General features: G+C 60.6%; 1 protein-coding gene across 1 annotated transcript in view; it reads right to left on the bottom strand.

Moving 5' to 3' along the window:
• Positions 1-11,595: 11,595 nt before the first annotated feature.
• ALPL (alkaline phosphatase, biomineralization associated) overlaps positions 11,596-16,109 on the bottom strand; it is an 11,205-nt gene continuing 6,691 nt past the window's right edge. Inside the window, 6 exon segments of the mRNA XM_068162783.1 lie at positions 11,596-11,891; positions 11,893-11,921; positions 13,448-13,567; positions 13,681-13,872; positions 14,613-14,747; positions 15,462-15,531. Coding sequence (XP_068018884.1) covers positions 11,664-11,891; positions 11,893-11,921; positions 13,448-13,567; positions 13,681-13,872; positions 14,613-14,747; positions 15,462-15,531 — 774 coding nt within the window. The 3' untranslated portion in view covers positions 11,596-11,663.

Genomic DNA, 16,109 nt, shown 5'->3' with positions numbered 1-16,109 from the left:
ATACTTGAGGGGCTCACTAATATTTAGGGGGGATCCCTGAAGATCTGAGGGGGGGTCCCTTGTGTAGGGGGGGCTCTGATATTTGGGGGGGGCTCTGATATTTGGGGGGTGGTGTCTGATATTTGAAGGGGGGTCTGATATTTGAGGGGCTCTCTAATATCTAGGGGGTCCCTGAATATCTGGGGGGGGGGTCCCTTGTGTAGGGGGGGGGTCTGATATTTAAGGGGTTCACTAATATCCGGGGGGGCATCCTGATCAATGGGGGGGGGTTTCTGATATTTGAGGGGGGCTCTAATATTTGAGGGGCTCTCTAGTATCTAGGGAGGTGTCCCTGAATATCTGGGGGGGGGTCCCTGACATATGGGTGGGGGTCTGATATTTGAGGGGGGGGGGGCTGACAGTTGAGGGACTCTCTAATATCTAGGGGGGTGGCCCTGAATATCTGGGGGGGGGGCATCCTGATGAATGGGGGAGGGGTCTGATATTTGAGGGGTTCACTAATATTGGGGGGGGGGGGGGCGGTCCCTGAACATCTGGGGTGGTCCCTGATCTATTGGGGGGGGGGGGCTGATATTTGAGGGGGTCTCTAATATCGGGGGGGGGGTCCTGAATAACTGGGACAGGTTCTGAATATCTGGGGGGGGGGGTGTCTTGAAAATCTGGGTGTGGGGGTCTGAAATCTGGGGGGGTCCCTGATACATTGGGGGTGGGGGCCCTGATATTTGAGGGGGCCTTAAATATCTGGGGGGGGGCCTGATCTCTGGGAGGGGGGGTCTGATATTTGAGGGGCTCTCTAATATCTTTGGGGGGGTTCCCTGAATATCTCGGGGGGGGTCCCTGATATCTGAAGGGGTTCTGAGTATCCTGGGTGGGGGTCCCTGAATATCTGGGGGGGGGATTCTTGGTGTCTAGAGGGGGGGTCCCTGATATCTGAAGACTTGACATCCTGGGGGGGGTTCCCTGGTATCTCGAGGTTGGGGACCTCTGTGGGGGGCTGCCCCCCAAACCCCGAGCTGATTCCTCACACAGCCCTTCCCCCCCCCGCCCCCCCCAGTCCTTTTTGGGGCCAATTTTCCCAGGTTTGGGACATTTTTTTCCCTTAGATTTATTTCCACACCCCCCCCCTTATTTTCGGGGCGCTGCGGGAACCCCCAAAATCTACCCCCCGACCCCCTCTCCTACTTCCCCCCCCCCCCCCCAACCCTCCCTTCCCCCCTCCCCCATTTCAACCCCGGTGGCCAACCCGCCCGCGGGGAGCGGCCCTTGGCTGGCAGCCGCGGTGGGCACCGGCTCGGTGCCAGCTCCCCAGCCAAGACAAACTGCGCTCTGTGTGTGTCCCCCGCGCCCCCCCCCCCCCTCCGCTCCCCCCTCCCCGAACCCCCCAAAACCGCCGAGCACCCCGGGACCGGTTAAACATAGCTCGGTGCCGCCTGCCTGCTGGCAGTGCCCAGCGCCGGCGGTCGGGTCGCGGCCGCCGAGGCTGTGCCAAAGGGCACCCAGCGAAGTGGGGGTGTCACGGAGCCCCCCTCCCCCCCCCCCCGCGGATCCGGCGCCGCTCTGGACACCGCCTGCAGCCCGCCCGGGGCTGGCTGCGTGCGGGCACAGCGGAGCTGGGGGGGGACGGAGTGAAGGGAAGGGGAGAGGGGAAGGGGGGAGGGTTGGGGGTGCTCAGGGAGGGAGTCTGGGGGAGCCCAGAGGGGTTAGGGGGTGTTCAGGGAAGGGGTTTGAAGGGGTTGGGGGTGCTCAGGGAGGGAGTTTGGGGGTGCTCAGGGAGGGAGTCTGGGGGTGCTCAGGGAGGGAGTCTGGGGGAGCCCAGAGGGGTTGGGGTGTTGAGGGAGGGGGTTTGAAGGGGTTGGAGATGTTCAGGGAAGGAGTTTGAAGGGGTTGGGGGTGTTCAGGGAGGGAGTTTGGGGAAGGCTAGAGGGGTTAAGGGTGTTCAGGGAGGGAATTTGGGAACGCCCAAAGGGGTTGGGGGTGCTCAGGGAAGGGGTTTGAAGGGGTTGGGGGTGTTCAGGGAGGGAGTTTGGGGAAGCCCAAAGGGGTTGGAGGTGTTCAGGGAGGGAGTTGGGGGAAGCCCAGGGGGTTTGGGATGCTCAGGGAGGGAGTTTGGGAGAGCCCAAAGGGGTTGGAGTGTTGAGGGAGGGGGTTTGAAGGGGTTGGGGGTGCTCAGGGAGGGAGTTTGGGGGAGCCCAAAGGGGTTGGGGTGTTCAGGGAGGGAGTTTGGGGGAGCCCAAAGGGGTTGAGGGTGTTCGGGGAAGGGGTTTGAAGGGGTTGGGGGTGCTCAGGGAGGGAGTTTGGGGGAGCCCAAAGGGGTTGAGGGTGTTCGGGGAAGGGGTTTGAAGGGGTTGGGGGTGCTCAGGGAGGGAGTTGGGGGAAGCCCAGGGGGTTTGGGATGCTCAGGGAGGGAGTTTGGGGGAGCCCAAAGGGGTTGGAGTGTTGAGGGAGGGGTTTGAAGGGGTTGGGGGTCTTCAAGGAAGGAGTTTGGGGGAGCCCAGAGGGGTTGGAGGTGCTCAGGGAGGGAGTTTGGGCGACCCCAGAGGGGTTGGGGTGTTGAGGGAGGAGGTTTGAAGGGGTTGGGGGTGTTCAGGGAGGGGGTTTGGGGCAGCCCAAAGGGGTTGGGGTGCTCAGGGAGGGGGTTTGAAGGGGTTGGGGGTGCTCAGGGAGGGAGTCTGGGGCAGCCCAAAGGGGTTGGGGTGCTCAGGGAGGGGGTTTGAAGGGGTTGGAGGTGTTCAGGGAAGGAGTTTGGGGAAGCCCAAAGGGGTTGGGGGTGTTCAGTGAAGGAGTTTGAAGGGGTTGGGGGTGCTCAGGGAGGGAGTCTGGGGAAGGCTAGAGGGGTTAGGGGTGTTCAGGGAGGGAATTTGGGAACGCCCAAAGGGGTTGGGGGTGCTCAGGGAAGGGGTTTGAAGGGGTTGGGGGTGTTCAGGGAGGGAGTTTGGGGAAGCCCAAAGGGGTTGGAGGTGTTCAGGGAGGGAGTTTTGGGGGAGCCCAGGGGGTTGGAGGTGCTCAGGGAGGGAGTTTGGGAGAGCCCAAAGGGGTTGGAGTGTTGAGGGAGGGGGTTTGAAGGGGTTGGGGGTGCTCAGGGAGGGATTTTGGGTGAGCCCAGAGGGGTTGGGGTGTTCAGGGAGGGAGTTTGGGGGAGCCCAAAGGGGTTGAGGGTGTTCAGGGAAGGGGTTTGAAGGGGTTGGGGGTGCTCAGGGAGGGAGTCTGGGGGAGCCCAAAGGGGTTGGAGTGTTGAGGGAGGGGTTTGAAGGGGTTGGGGGTCTTCAGGGAAGGAGTTTGGGGGAGCCCAGAGGGGTTGGAGGTGCTCAGGGAGGGAGTTTGGGCGACCCCAGAGGGGTTGGGGTGTTGAGGGAGGAGGTTTGAAGGGGTTGGGGGGTGTTCAGGGAGGGGGTTTGGGGCAGCCCAAAGGGGTTGGGGTGCTCAGGGAGGGGGTTTGAAGGGGTTGGGGGTGTTCAGAGAGGGAGTTTGGGGGAGCCCAGAGGGGTTGGGGTGTTCAGGGAAGGGGTTTGAAGGAGTTGGGGGTGCTCAGGGAGGGAGTTTGGGGGAGCCCAAAGGGGTTGGAGATGCTCAGGGAGGAAGTTGGGGGAAGCCCAGGGGGTTTGGGGTGCTCAGGGAGGGAGTTTGGGGGAGCCCAAAGGGGTTGGGGTGTTAAGGGAGGGGGTTTGAAGGGGTTGGGGATGTTCAGGAAGGGGGGGTTGGGGGAGCCCAGAGGGGTTGGAGGTGCTCAGGGAGGGAGTTTGGGGGTGTCCAGAGAGTTTATGGGGTGCTCAGGGAGGGAGTTTGGGGGAGCCCAGAGGGGTTGGGGGTGCTCAGGGAGGGGGTTTGAAGGGGTTGGGGGTGTTCATGGAGGGAGTTTGGGGCAGCCCAAAGGGGTTGGGGTGTTCAGGGAGGGGGTTTGAAGGGTTTGGGGGTGCTCAGGGAGGGATTTTGGGCGAGCCCAGAGGGGTTGGGGTGTTCAGGGAGGGAGTTTGGGGGAGCCCAGGGTGGTTGGGGTGTTGAGGGAGGAGGGTTGGGGGTGCTTGGGTGGTCAAGGAGGTTGGGGGTGCTCAGGAAGTTTGGGGCTGTTGGGGTGTTGAGGGGGTTTGAAGAGGTTGGGGGTGTTCAGGGAGGGGGTTTGGGGGTGCTCAGGTGGTCAAAGGGGTGGGGGGGCAGCTCAGGGGGAGTTGGGGTGTTCAGGGAGGAAGTTTGGGGGTGCCCGGAGGGGTTGGGGGTGTTCAGGAAGAGGATTTGGGGGTGCTCAGGAAGGTGGTCTGGGGTCCTCAAGGGGATTTGGGGGGGGTTGAGGGAGGGTGTTTGGGGGTGCTTGAGGGAGTACTCAGGGAGGGGATTTGGGAGGGCTTGAAGAGGTTTGGGGTTCCTTAGGGGTTTTGGGGTGACTGAAGGGGCTTGGAGTGCTCAGGGAGGGGGATGGGGGGGTTGAGAGTGCTCAGGAAGGGGGTTGGGATGCTCAGGTAGTTTGGGGGTGCTCAGGTGGTTTGGGGGTGCTGAGGCAGGGGTTTGGGGTGCTCAGGGAGTTTGGGGGCGCTCAGGTGGTTTGGGGGTGCTGAGGCAGGAGTTTGGGGTGCTCAGGGAGTTGGGGTGCTCAGGTGGTTTGGGGGTGCTGAGGCAGGGGTTTGGGGGGTGCTCAGGGAGTTTGGGGGCGCTCAGGTGGTTTGGGGGTGCTGAGGCAGGAGTTTGGGGTGCTCAGGTGGTTAGGGGGCGCTCAGGCTGCAGCTGGCTGTGCCGTGGGCTGCTCGGGGCGGGCACTGGCACGGGCACAGGGATGTTGGCAGAGGCAGGGCAGCGCAGGCAGGTGCCCGGCGGCAGGCTGGCGTGTGGCACGTGCCGGGCACTGCCAGCCTGCGGCGAGGCTTTTGCATCTCCCTGGTGGCTTGGGCGTGCCCAGGGTGGCACTGGCATTTCCATGGTGGCATTTACCACACTCAGGCTGGCACTGGCACTTCCATGGTGGCGTTTCCACACGCAGGCTGGCAGCTTTTGCGTACCCAGAGTGGCATTTACACGCCCGTGGAGGTGTGTGCCCGGGCATGGTGACAGGTGTTGTGCAGCTGGGGTGGCATTTGCATGTCCGTGGTGGCATCTCCCTGTGCAGGGTGGCATCTTTTGCCCAGCCATGGTGGCATTTGCACTTCTGTGGTGGCATTTACACATCCACGGAGGTATTTGCAGGGGCATGGTGATGTGTTTTGCACTTCCAAGGTGGCATCAGCACATGCAGGGTGGCATTTGGATGTCCAAGGTGGCATTTGGATGTGCAGGCTGGCATTTGGATGTGCAAGGTGGCATTTGGATGTGCAGGCTGGCATTTGGATGTCCAAGGTGGCATTTGCATATGCAGGGTGGCATTTGGATGTGCAAGGTGGCATTTGGATGTGCAGGCTGGCATTTGGATGTCCAAGGTGGCATTTGCATATGCAGGGTGGCATTTGGATGTGCAAGGTGGCATTTGGATGTGCAGGCTGGCATTTGCACTTCCAAGGTGGCATTTACACATGCAAGGTGGCATCTGCATGTGCAGGGTGGCACTTGCATATGCAGGCTGGCATTTGGATGTGCAAGGTGGCATTTGCATGTCCAGGGTGGCATTTGAATGTCCAAGGTGGCATTTGCACATGCAGGCTGGCATTTGGATGTCCAAGGTGGCATTTGGATGTCCAAGGTGGCATTTACATGTGCAGGCTGGCATTTGCATGTCCAAGGTGGCATTTGGATGTGCAGGCTGGCATTTCGATGTACAGGGTGGCATTTGCATGTGCAGGCTGGCATTTGGATGTGCAAGGTGGCATTTGGATGTGCAAGGTGGCATTTTCACGTGCAAGGTGGCATTTGCATGTTCAGGGTGGCATTTGAATGTCCAAGGTGGCATTTGGATGTGCAGGCTGGCATTTGGATGTACAGGGTGGCATTTGCATGTGCAAGGTGGCATTTGCACGTGCAGGGTGGCATTTGCATGTGCAAGGTGGCATTTGCACATCCAAGGTGGCATTTGGATATGCAGGCTGGCATTTGCACTTCCAAGGTGGCATTTGGATGTGCAAGGTGGCATTTGCATGTGCAGGCTGGCATTTGCATGTGCAAGGTGGCATTTACACGTGCAGGGTGGCATTTGGATGTCCAAGGTGGCATTTGGATGTGCAGGGTGGCATTTGCACTTCTATGGTGGCATTTGCACCCGCAGGGTGCCAGCTTTTGCATACCCAGAGTGGCATTTACACGCTCGTGGAGGTGTGTGCCCAGGCATGGTGACATTTGCATGCCCGTGGTGGCATTTCCATGTGCAAGCTGGCATATCTTGCACTTCCATGGTGGCATTTGCACGTGCAGGCTGGCATTTGCACTCCCCTGGTGGCCTGTTGCACGCCCAAGGTACGTCAGGGCACACCCACAAGGCCTTTAGCAGGCGTTCTGCAGGGGGGGGGTTTGTGCACACCCACGGGGGGGTTGCCCACACACAGAGGAGGGTTTTGCACACCCACAGGGGGGTTGCACACACACCAGGGGGGTTTTGCACACACACACAGGGGGGTTGCACACACACCAGGGGGGTTTTGCACACACACCAGGGGGGTTTTGCACACCCACACTGGCGGTTGCTGCACGTGCACCGTGGCATCTCACACGTGCAAGGCACCCTGGGCACCTGCAAGGTGGCACTTTGCACATGGGGGGCACACACACTGTGCCTGTTGCACGCCCCTGGGGACCTTCCCCCGGTGCCCAGTGGCGGTGTGCACAGCAGGGGAGCTTTGCACACCCTGCAAAGCAATTTCTGCACGTGCAAGGTGCCCTAAGCAGATGTCCCCTGGTGGTGCAGATGCCAGCCTGGACGTGCAGATGCCACCCTGGTGGTGCAGATATCACCCTGGGTGTGCAGATGCCAGCCTGGATGTGCAGATGCCAGCCTGGACGTGCAGATGCCACCCTGCCTGAGCAGATGCCAGCCTGGACGTGCAGATGCCACCCTGGTGGTGCAGATATCACCCTGGGTGTGCAGATGCCAGCCTGGATGTGCAGATGCCAGCCTGGACGTGCAGATGCCACCCTGCCTGAGCAGATGCCAGCCTGGACGTGCAGATGCCACCCTGGTGGTGCAGATGCCAGCCTGGACGTGCAGATGTCACCCTGCCTGTGCAGATGTCACCCTGGTGGTGCAGATGCCAGCCTGCCTGTGCAGATGCCACCCTGGTGGTGCAGATGCCAGCCTGCATGTGCTGATCTCACCCTGGTGGTGCAGATGCCACCCTGGTGGTGCAGATGCCAGCCTGCGTGTGCTGATCTCACCCTGGTGGTGCAGATGCCACCCTGGTGGTGCAGATATCACCCTGGGTGTGCAGATGCCACCATGCCTGTGCAGATGCCACCCTGGACGTGCAGATGCCACCCTGGTGGCATGTCACACGTGCAAGACACCCTGGCCACGTGCACCGGGGGGAGGAGGGGGGGTTGGCACACACAGTGTGCCTTTTGCACGCCCATGGGGCCTTTTCCCCGGTGCACAGTGGTGTTGTGCTCAGCAGGGGAGTTTTGCACACCCACAATGGCTTTTTGCCCGTGCTGGGTGGCATTTTGCACACCCACAGTGCCTTCTGCACGTGCAGGCTGGCATCTCCCTCGTGCAAGACACTGCAAGCACATGCCCTGTGGCTTCTACGCACCCATGGTGATTTCTCCAGGGGCACAGCAGCGTTTGACGCCTCTGCACGGTGGCACTTGGCACACCAGGGGAGTTTTGCACACCCACAAGCAATTTCTGCACGTGCAAGGCAGCATTCTGTACGTGCAAGGCCCCCTGGGCAGGTGCAAAGGGGCATTTGGCACGTGCAAGGCACCCTGGGCACGTGTAAGGGGGCATTGGGCACGTGTAAGGCACCCTGGGCACGTGTAAGGGGGCATTGGGCACGTGTAAGGGGGCATTTGGCAGGTGCAAGGTACCCTGGGCAGGTGCAAGGGGGCATTTGGCACGTTCAAGGCACCCTGGGCAGTGTGACTTTTGCACGTCCACAGTGGTTTTTGCAGGGCACCTGTTGGGCCTTTGCATGCACAGGGGAGAGTGGGCACAGGCCTGGGGGCATCAGCACGGGCATGGGGGCGTTTCAAGCATGCAAGGCACCGTGTGCACATCCAGCGTGACTTCTGCACAGGCAGGGTGGCATCTGCACCACCAGGGTGGCATCTACACAGGTAAGGTGGCATCTGCACATCCAGGCTGGCATCTGCACAAGCAGGGAACATCTGCACATGCAGGGAACATCTGCACGTCCAGGGTGGCATCTGCACCACCAGGGTGGCATCTACACATGCAGGCTGGCATCTGCACTTCCAGGGTGGCATCTGCATATGCAGGGGACATCTGCACGTGCAGGCTGGCACCTGCACCACCAGGGTGGCACCTGCACCACCAGGGTGGCATCTACACATCCAGGCTGGCATCTACACATGCAGGCTGGCATCTGCACTTCCAGGGTGGCATCTGCACCACCAGGCTGCCATCTGCACAAGCAAGGAACATTTGCACATGCAGGGGACATCTGCACAGGCAGGGTGGCATCTGCACCACCAGGGTGGCATCTACACATGCAGGCTGGCATCTGCACGTCCAGGGTGGCATCTGCACCACCAGGGTGGCATCTGCACATCCAGGGGACAGCTGCACAGGCAGAGTGGCATATGCACTGGCAAGCTGGCATCTGCACAGGCAGGCTGGCATCTGCACAGGCAGGGTGGCATCTGCACAGGCAGGGTGGCTTCTGCACAGGCAGGGTGGCATGTGCACCACCAGAGTGGCATCTGCACATGCAGGCTGGCATCTGCACATCCAGGGGACATCTGCACATGCAGAGTGGCATCTGCACATGCAGGCTGGCATCTGCACATCCAGGGGACATCTACACAGGCAGGGTGGCATCTGCACATCCAGGGGACATCTGCATATCCAGGGGACATCTGCACATGCAGGCTGGCATCTGCACATCCAGGGGACATCTACACAGGCAGGGTGGCATCTGCACCACCAGGGTGGCATCTGCACATCCAGGGGACATCTGCACTACCACGGTGGCATTTGCACCACCAGGATGACTTCTGCACCTCCACAGTGACTGTTGCCTGGGTCAGGCACAGTGTGCACGTGGGTGGTGGCACTCACACGTGCACGGGTGGCATTTGCCGTGCCAGGGCACCATTTGCCCCTACAGGGTGGCATTCGCATGAGCCAGGTGACATCTGCCAGGCTCAGGGCAGTAGCTGCCTGCTGGGAGCCCTTCCCGGCTGCTACCGGAGGCCTCAGTCCCCCTGCTCCAGAACCCTGCAAGCTGCACCTCCCCTCCTCCCTGTCTTAATTAAACCCTCTACTACCCCGCCCCTAATTACCCCGCCCCTAATTATCCTGCCTTAATTACCCTCCCTAATTACCGACCCTAACTATAGGACCCCACCCCAGCAGCTCCCATCCCTTCCAACCCCTTTTTGCCCCAAGCCTCCCCTCAAACCCCCCAGCCCCGGGGGGAGGCGAAACTGCAACTGCCTCCGACCGAAGCAAACTTCAACCCCCCCGAGAGGCAGCAAGGCACCGAGTTGTGGGGATCGAATCCACCCAGGGAGTTTGTCTTTCTTTTTCTCTTTAACCCCACAGGGCTGAGTTCACTTCGTGGTTTCGTTCCGAAGCCCTCTGGGTGCCCCCACGCCTGTGCCGAGCTTGGCAGCGGGGGTCAGTCCTCAGCTTAGGAGAGCAAGGGGCAGACTTCGGGCGCCCCGCAGCCAGCCCCCACGGCCCGCCGCTGCGAAATGAAGAGGTTGGATCCACCGAGGGGGCTCCGCCTCCCATCCCAAACCCAGCGGCGGGCCGGGGAATAGGGCAGGGAAGGAGAGGTTTAATTACAGGGGAAGGGTTTGGGTATTTACAGGAGGGCAGCTCCCGGCACCAAACCGCCGGCGGCTGCCTGCGCTCCGCTGAGCCTCTTCTGTTCTCTTCTCCTCTTTTCTGGGCGCCGCCATCCAGCCAAGAGAAAAACCCCACACCAAAAATACCCCACCAAAAAAAAAAACCCACCTCAAACCCCCACACACCTCCCCCCCCCCCCCCCCCAAAAAAAAAGGCATGAAAGCACGCCCCTCCCCCCCAAAAAACAAGGGTGGAAACCCACAGCCCCCAAAAACAAAGGGGAAAAGCCACACTCCTAGCCCCCAAAAAACAAGGGTGAAAACCCACACCCCCCAAAAAACAAGGGTGAAAACCCACAGCCCCCAAAAACAAAGGGAAAAAGCCACACTCCCACCTCCCCAAAAAGCAAGGGTGAAAAAGCACACTCCCTACCCCCCAAAAAACAAGGGTGAAAAAGCACACTCCCACCCCCCAAAAACAAGGGTGAAAACCCACCCCCCAAAAACAAGGGTGAAAAGCTGCACACCCCCAAAACCAAGGGTGAAAAGCCACACCCCTACCCCCCAAAAAACAGGGGTGAACCCCCCCAAAAAACAAGGGTGAAAACCCACACCCCTTACTCCCCAAAACCAAGGATGATAAAGCACACACCCCCAAAAACAAGGGTGAAAAAGCACACCCCTACCCCCCCCAAAAACCAAGGGTGAAACCCCACACCCCCTACCCCCCAAAAACCAAGGGTGAAAACCACACCCCCTACCCCCCAAAAAACAGGGGTGAACCCCCCCAAAAAACAAGGGTGAAACCCCACATCCCTACCCCCCAAAAACAAGGGTTAAAAGCACACCCCTACCCCCAAAAAACAGGGGTGACCCCCAAAAAAACAAAGGTGAAACCCCACACCCCTACCCCCCAAAAAAACAGGGGTGAATACCCACAACCCCCCAAAAACAAGGGTGAAAACCCACACCTCTTACCCCCCAAAAACAAGGGTGAAAAGCCATCCCCCTACCCCCCAAAAACAAGGGTTAAAAGTACACCCCAGCCCCCAAAACCAAGGGTGAAAACCACACCCCTACCCCCCAAAAAACAGGGGTGAATACCCACAACCCCCAAAAAACAAGGGTGAAACCCCACACCCCCTTACCCCCCAAAAACAAGGGTGAAAAGCCATCCCCCTACCCCCCAAAAACCAGGAGTGAATACCCACAACCCCCCAAAAAACAAGGGTAAAATGCCGCCCCCTTACCCCCCAAAAACAAGGGTGAAAAGCCACCTGCTTACCCCCCAAAACCAAGGATGATAAAGCACACACACCCCCAAAAACAAGGGTGAGAAGCCATCCCCCTACCCCCCCCCAAACAAGGGTGAAAAGCTACACCCTCTACCCCCCAAAAAACGAGGGTGAAACCCCACACCCCCTATCCCCCAAAAACAAGGGTGAAAAGCCACCCCCCCTAACCCCCAAAAAGCAGGGGTGACCCCCCCCAAAAAAAACAAAGGTGAAACCCGACATCCCTACCCCCCAAAACCAGGGGTGAATACCCACAACCCCCAAAAAAAAAGGGTGAAAACCCACACCCCTTACCCCCCAAAAACAAGGGTGATAAAGCACACCCCCCCCAAAACCAAGGGTGAAAACCCACACCCCCTACGCCCCCAAAACAAGGGTGATAGAGCACACCCCTTACCCCCACCCCACCCCCCCCAAAAATAAGGGAAGGAAAAATAAAGGAGGCATTAAAAATCCATCCCCCTCCTCCGTGGCCGGCCGAGAGGCACTTCAGCAGAGGAGGAGGAGGAGGAGGAGGGCGAGGAGGAAGGGCGAGAGGCCGGCGGCGGCGCGGGCGGCGGCGCTGCAGTGGCCGCGGTTGGAGCCGATGCAGGCGGCGTAGGCCATGGCGTGGGGGATGTAGTTCTGCTCGTGGACGCCGTGCAGCAGGTGAGCCATGGGGCCCCGGGCGAAGATGGCCACATCCTCCCCGCCGTGGGTCTCCTGGCGCAGCGGCACCCGCCGACTGGGCCTGGTAGTTGGCGTGGGCTGGGGAAGGCAGCGGCACGGAGTCAGCCATGGAACCATCGAACCAGTCAGGGGGGGAAGGGACCACAAGGCTCAGCCAGTTCCAACCCCCCTGCCATGGGCAGGGACACCCCCACACTAGAGCAGCATGGCCACAGCCTCATCCAGCCTGGCTGCAAACACCTCCAGGGCTGGGGCCTCAACCACCTCCCTGCACAACCCATTCCAGGGCTTCACCACTCTCATGGGGGAGAACTTCCTCCTCACCTCCAGCCTAAGAGTCACAGAGTGCCAAGGGCTGGAAGGGCCCTGCAGAGATCATCCAGTCCAACCCCCCTGCCAGAGCAGATCAGCTACACCAGCTCACACAGCAACACACCCAGGCAGGTTTTGAACATCTCCACCACCCCCCCTGGGCAGCCTGCTCCAGGGCTCCATCACCCCCACAGTGAAGTTCCTCCTCATGTAGAAGCAGAATCTCCTGTGCTGGAGTTTCCCTCCATTGCCCCTTGTCCTATCCCAGGGCACAGTGAGCAGAGCCTGTCCCTGTCCCCTCCCTCTTGACCCTCAGCTATCACAGCATCACGGAATGTTAGGGGCTGGAAGGGACCTCCAGAGATCACCCAGTCCAAGCCCCTGCCAGAGCAGGGTCACCCAGGGCAGGTCACACAGGAACACATCCAGGCAGGTTTTGAATGTCTCCAGAGAAGGAGACTCCACAACCCCCTGGGCAGCCTGCTCCAGGCTCTGTCACCCTCACAGGGAGTAACTTTCCCTCCTGTTTCCGTGGAACTTCCTCTGCCTCATCTTCCCCCCCTGCCCCTGGTGCTGGCATTGGGCATCCCCCAGCAGAGCCTGGCTCCAGCCTCTGGGCACTCCCCCTGCACAGCTTTATCAACATTGATGAGGTCACCTCTCAGTCTCCACTTCTCCAAGCTACAGAGCCCTCAGCTCCCTCAGTCTCCCCTCATATGGAAGGTGTTGCACTCCCTTCATCATCCTCATGGCTCTGCTGGACTCTTTCAAGCTCCTCTTGAATGGAGGGGCCCAGAACTGGCAGGAGCCAGGCTGGGGCTGGAGTTGCTTCAGTGGCTGAGGATCGTTCAGCTTGGAACAGCCCCTTGAGGGCACCCAGCACCACTGTGGCCCAGAGTACCACAATGGCCACAGGGGTTTTGAGTACCTCCAGGGATGGGGACTCTGCCACTGCCCTGGGCAGCCTGGGCCAGGCTTTGACAGCCCTCAAGGGGCAGAAATTTAGCTCATGTCCAACCTAAACCTCCCCTGGGGCAACTTGAGGCCACTTCCTCTTATCCTGTCACTTGTTCCTTGGGAGAAGACCCCAACCCCTGCCTGGCTCCAGCCTCCTCTCAGGGAGCAATGAGGTCTCCCTCAGCCTCCTCTCCTCCAGGCTCGACACCTCGAGCTCCTTCAGCTGCTCCTTTCCAGCTCTGTTCTCCAGACCCCTCCCCAGCTCCGTTGCCCTTCCCTGGCCCCACTCTATCAAACCAGGCTCAACAGGGGGTCTTGGCCCGGAACCCACTCACCAAAATCCACAGCAGAGACGTTCTCCCTCTCCCCTGCCACGATCTTGTAGCCGGGGCCGTTGCCGTAGAGGATGGAGGTGAAGGGCTTGCGGTCAACGTCGCTCTGCATCGGGGCCAGACCTGGGGGTGGCAGCACCGTCAGCAGGAGGAAGACAACCCCGAGGCGCGCAGCCAGGGCCCCCCCGGCTGTGTTTATCCCCCCCCGCCCCGTTGCCTGGGCAGCAGGGGCGCACCGAAGATGGGGTTTCCGCGGGGGGTGTAGCCGCCGAAGGTGAAGACGTGGGAGTGGTCGGCGGTGACCACGCTGAGGGTGTCCTGCGTCGAGGTCATGTTGCTGGCCAGCCCTATGGCCCTGTCCAGCTCCACCGCCTCATGCAGCGCCTGCTTCGCCTTCCCCTCGTGGTGCCCGTGGTCGATGCGGCCCCCTGGGACCCCCCACGCCCCCCCCCCAGCGCTGCTTAGCACATCATCCTCCACCCGCTCCCTGGCCTCCCCCCACCTGGCTTCTCACCCATCCCACCCCTCTTTATCTCCCCCTGGCACCTTCCTCCCCTCCCCATCTGCCCCCACAGCCCTGTTCACCCTCCCTCTATCCCCCCATCACCCCTTTTATCATCCCCCCATTTGCACCCCCACAGCCCAAATTATCCCCCCTCTATTGCCCCCTTTACCGCCATTTGCACCCACATCACCCTCCTCCCCCACTTACACCCCCAATAGCCTCATTTATCCCCCCCCTTTGCACCCCCTTTTGCATCCCCATCACCTTCCTTCCCCCCTTACACCCTCCAGCCTCATTTATCCCCCCCCGCACCCCCTTTTGCATCCCCATCACCCTCCTTTCCCCCATGCATTCCAAGTCACCCTCTTTATCCCCCTGCTTTGCACCCCCATCCCTCCTTTACCCTCCCTTTTTGCATCAGCCCTTCTATTCCCCCCTTTATTGACCCCATCTCCCTCCTCCCCACCATGTCCCCCCCCTTTACTCACTATTTTACCCCCATCACCCCTTTACCCCCCTGCTTTGCACCCCCCTCTTCACCCTCCCTTTCTGCATCCCCTCCTTTATCCCCTCCATTTCCCCATCGCCCTCTTTCTGCACCCCCACACCCTCTTTTCCCCCCCCACCTCTCATCACCCCCTCTGCTCCCCTTTGCCCCCCAACCTTCAACCAGGAGGAAAAACCCCCGGGGGTTTTTCTGGAGCATCTTGATGGCCACAGCCACCATCTCGGAGAGGGAGGGGTCTGTCTCGTTGTCCCTGTCCAGCTCGTACATCATATCCCCCGGCTCGAAGAGGCCTGAGGACAGCGACCCCGCTGGGGACAGCTCCCTGTGCTCGCCCCAGCGTCCCGGCCCCGGATCCCAAGAGATTAGATAGGGCCCAGCCCTTCCTTCCTCCCCCCAGCCCGGCAGATCCTGCAGCTCGGCTGGGCTGGGGAACCAAAGGGCAGCAAAGGAGTCCCAGGCCCAGAACAGGAGGGCCAGCCTCACTTTGGAGTGCCAGCTTCCCTCATGGGCACCAGCTGCAATTTGAGGTACCAGCATCATCAGTTTAGGGTATCAGCATCAGTTTGGAGCATCAGCACCAGTCTGGATTACCAGCATCCCTCTGGGGTACCAGCAGCTCTCTGGGGCACTAGCATCCCTTTGGGGTACCAGCATCCCTGAGGGGACTGGCAGCATTCCCACAGGGAATGGGGAGTGGATTCCTTTGGGGTACCAGCATCCCCTGGGAAGGTGAAAGCATCCCCACATGGGAGTAGCAGCATCTTTGGCAGCATCCCCCGAGGGGGTACCAGCATCCCTTGGGCAGACAGCAGCATCCCAGGGGGTGGGGGTGGGGTACCAGCATCTTTCTGGGGGGGTACCTGCAACCCCAGGGCAGGGTGCCAGTACCCTCTGAGGGGTGGTAATTGGCCATCCAGCTGCCCCAGCACCATGAGCCAGGGGCAGGGGCGCCCCCACCAAAGCAGCCAGCTGAGGCTGGGGCACCCTGGGGTGCCAGGACTCACCCAGGAGGAAGTCGATGCGGCTGAGGTTGAGTGCCAGCAGCTCCCGCCGGTGCCACACGTACTTGGCCACCTGGGGACAGGCAGCTTGTCACCTCCCCAGCCCCTCTGCTAACCCCAGGGCTGCATTGTACACCCCCTCCCCAAAACATCCCCCACCCCAGGAAGGGCTTGGCAAGCCTGCAGCAGGAACAGTGTGGCCAGCAGGAGCAGGGAGGTTATTCTCCTGCTGTGCTCAGTGCTGGTTAGGCCACACCTTGAGTCCTGTGTCCAGTTCTGGGCCCCTCAGGTTAGGAAAGATGTTGAGATGCTGGAAGGTGTCCAGAGAAGGGCAACAAAGCTGGGGAGGGGTCTGGGGCACAGCCCTGTGAGGAGAGGCTGAGGGAGCTGGGGTTGCTTAGCCTGGAGAAGAGGAGGCTCAGGAGAGACCTTCTTGCTCTCTCCAACTCCCTGAAGGGAGGTTGAAGCCAGGAGGGGGTTGGTCTCTTCTCCCAGGCACCCAGCACCAGAACAAGAGGCCACAGTCTCAAGCTGTGCCAGGGGAGGTTCAGGCTGGAGGTGAGGAGAAAGTTCTTCCCAGCAAGAGAGATTGGCCCTTGGGATGTGCTGCCCAGGGAGGTGGTGGAGTCCCCATCCCTGGAGGTGTTCAGG

Source organism: Melanerpes formicivorus, unplaced genomic scaffold (assembly GCF_026170545.1).
Source record: "Melanerpes formicivorus ecotype bairdi unplaced genomic scaffold, bMelFor1.0.p_v2 SCAF_67, whole genome shotgun sequence".
Taxonomy (NCBI): Eukaryota; Metazoa; Chordata; class Aves; order Piciformes; family Picidae; genus Melanerpes; species Melanerpes formicivorus.
This window is presented reverse-complemented; position numbering and strand designations above follow the sequence as displayed.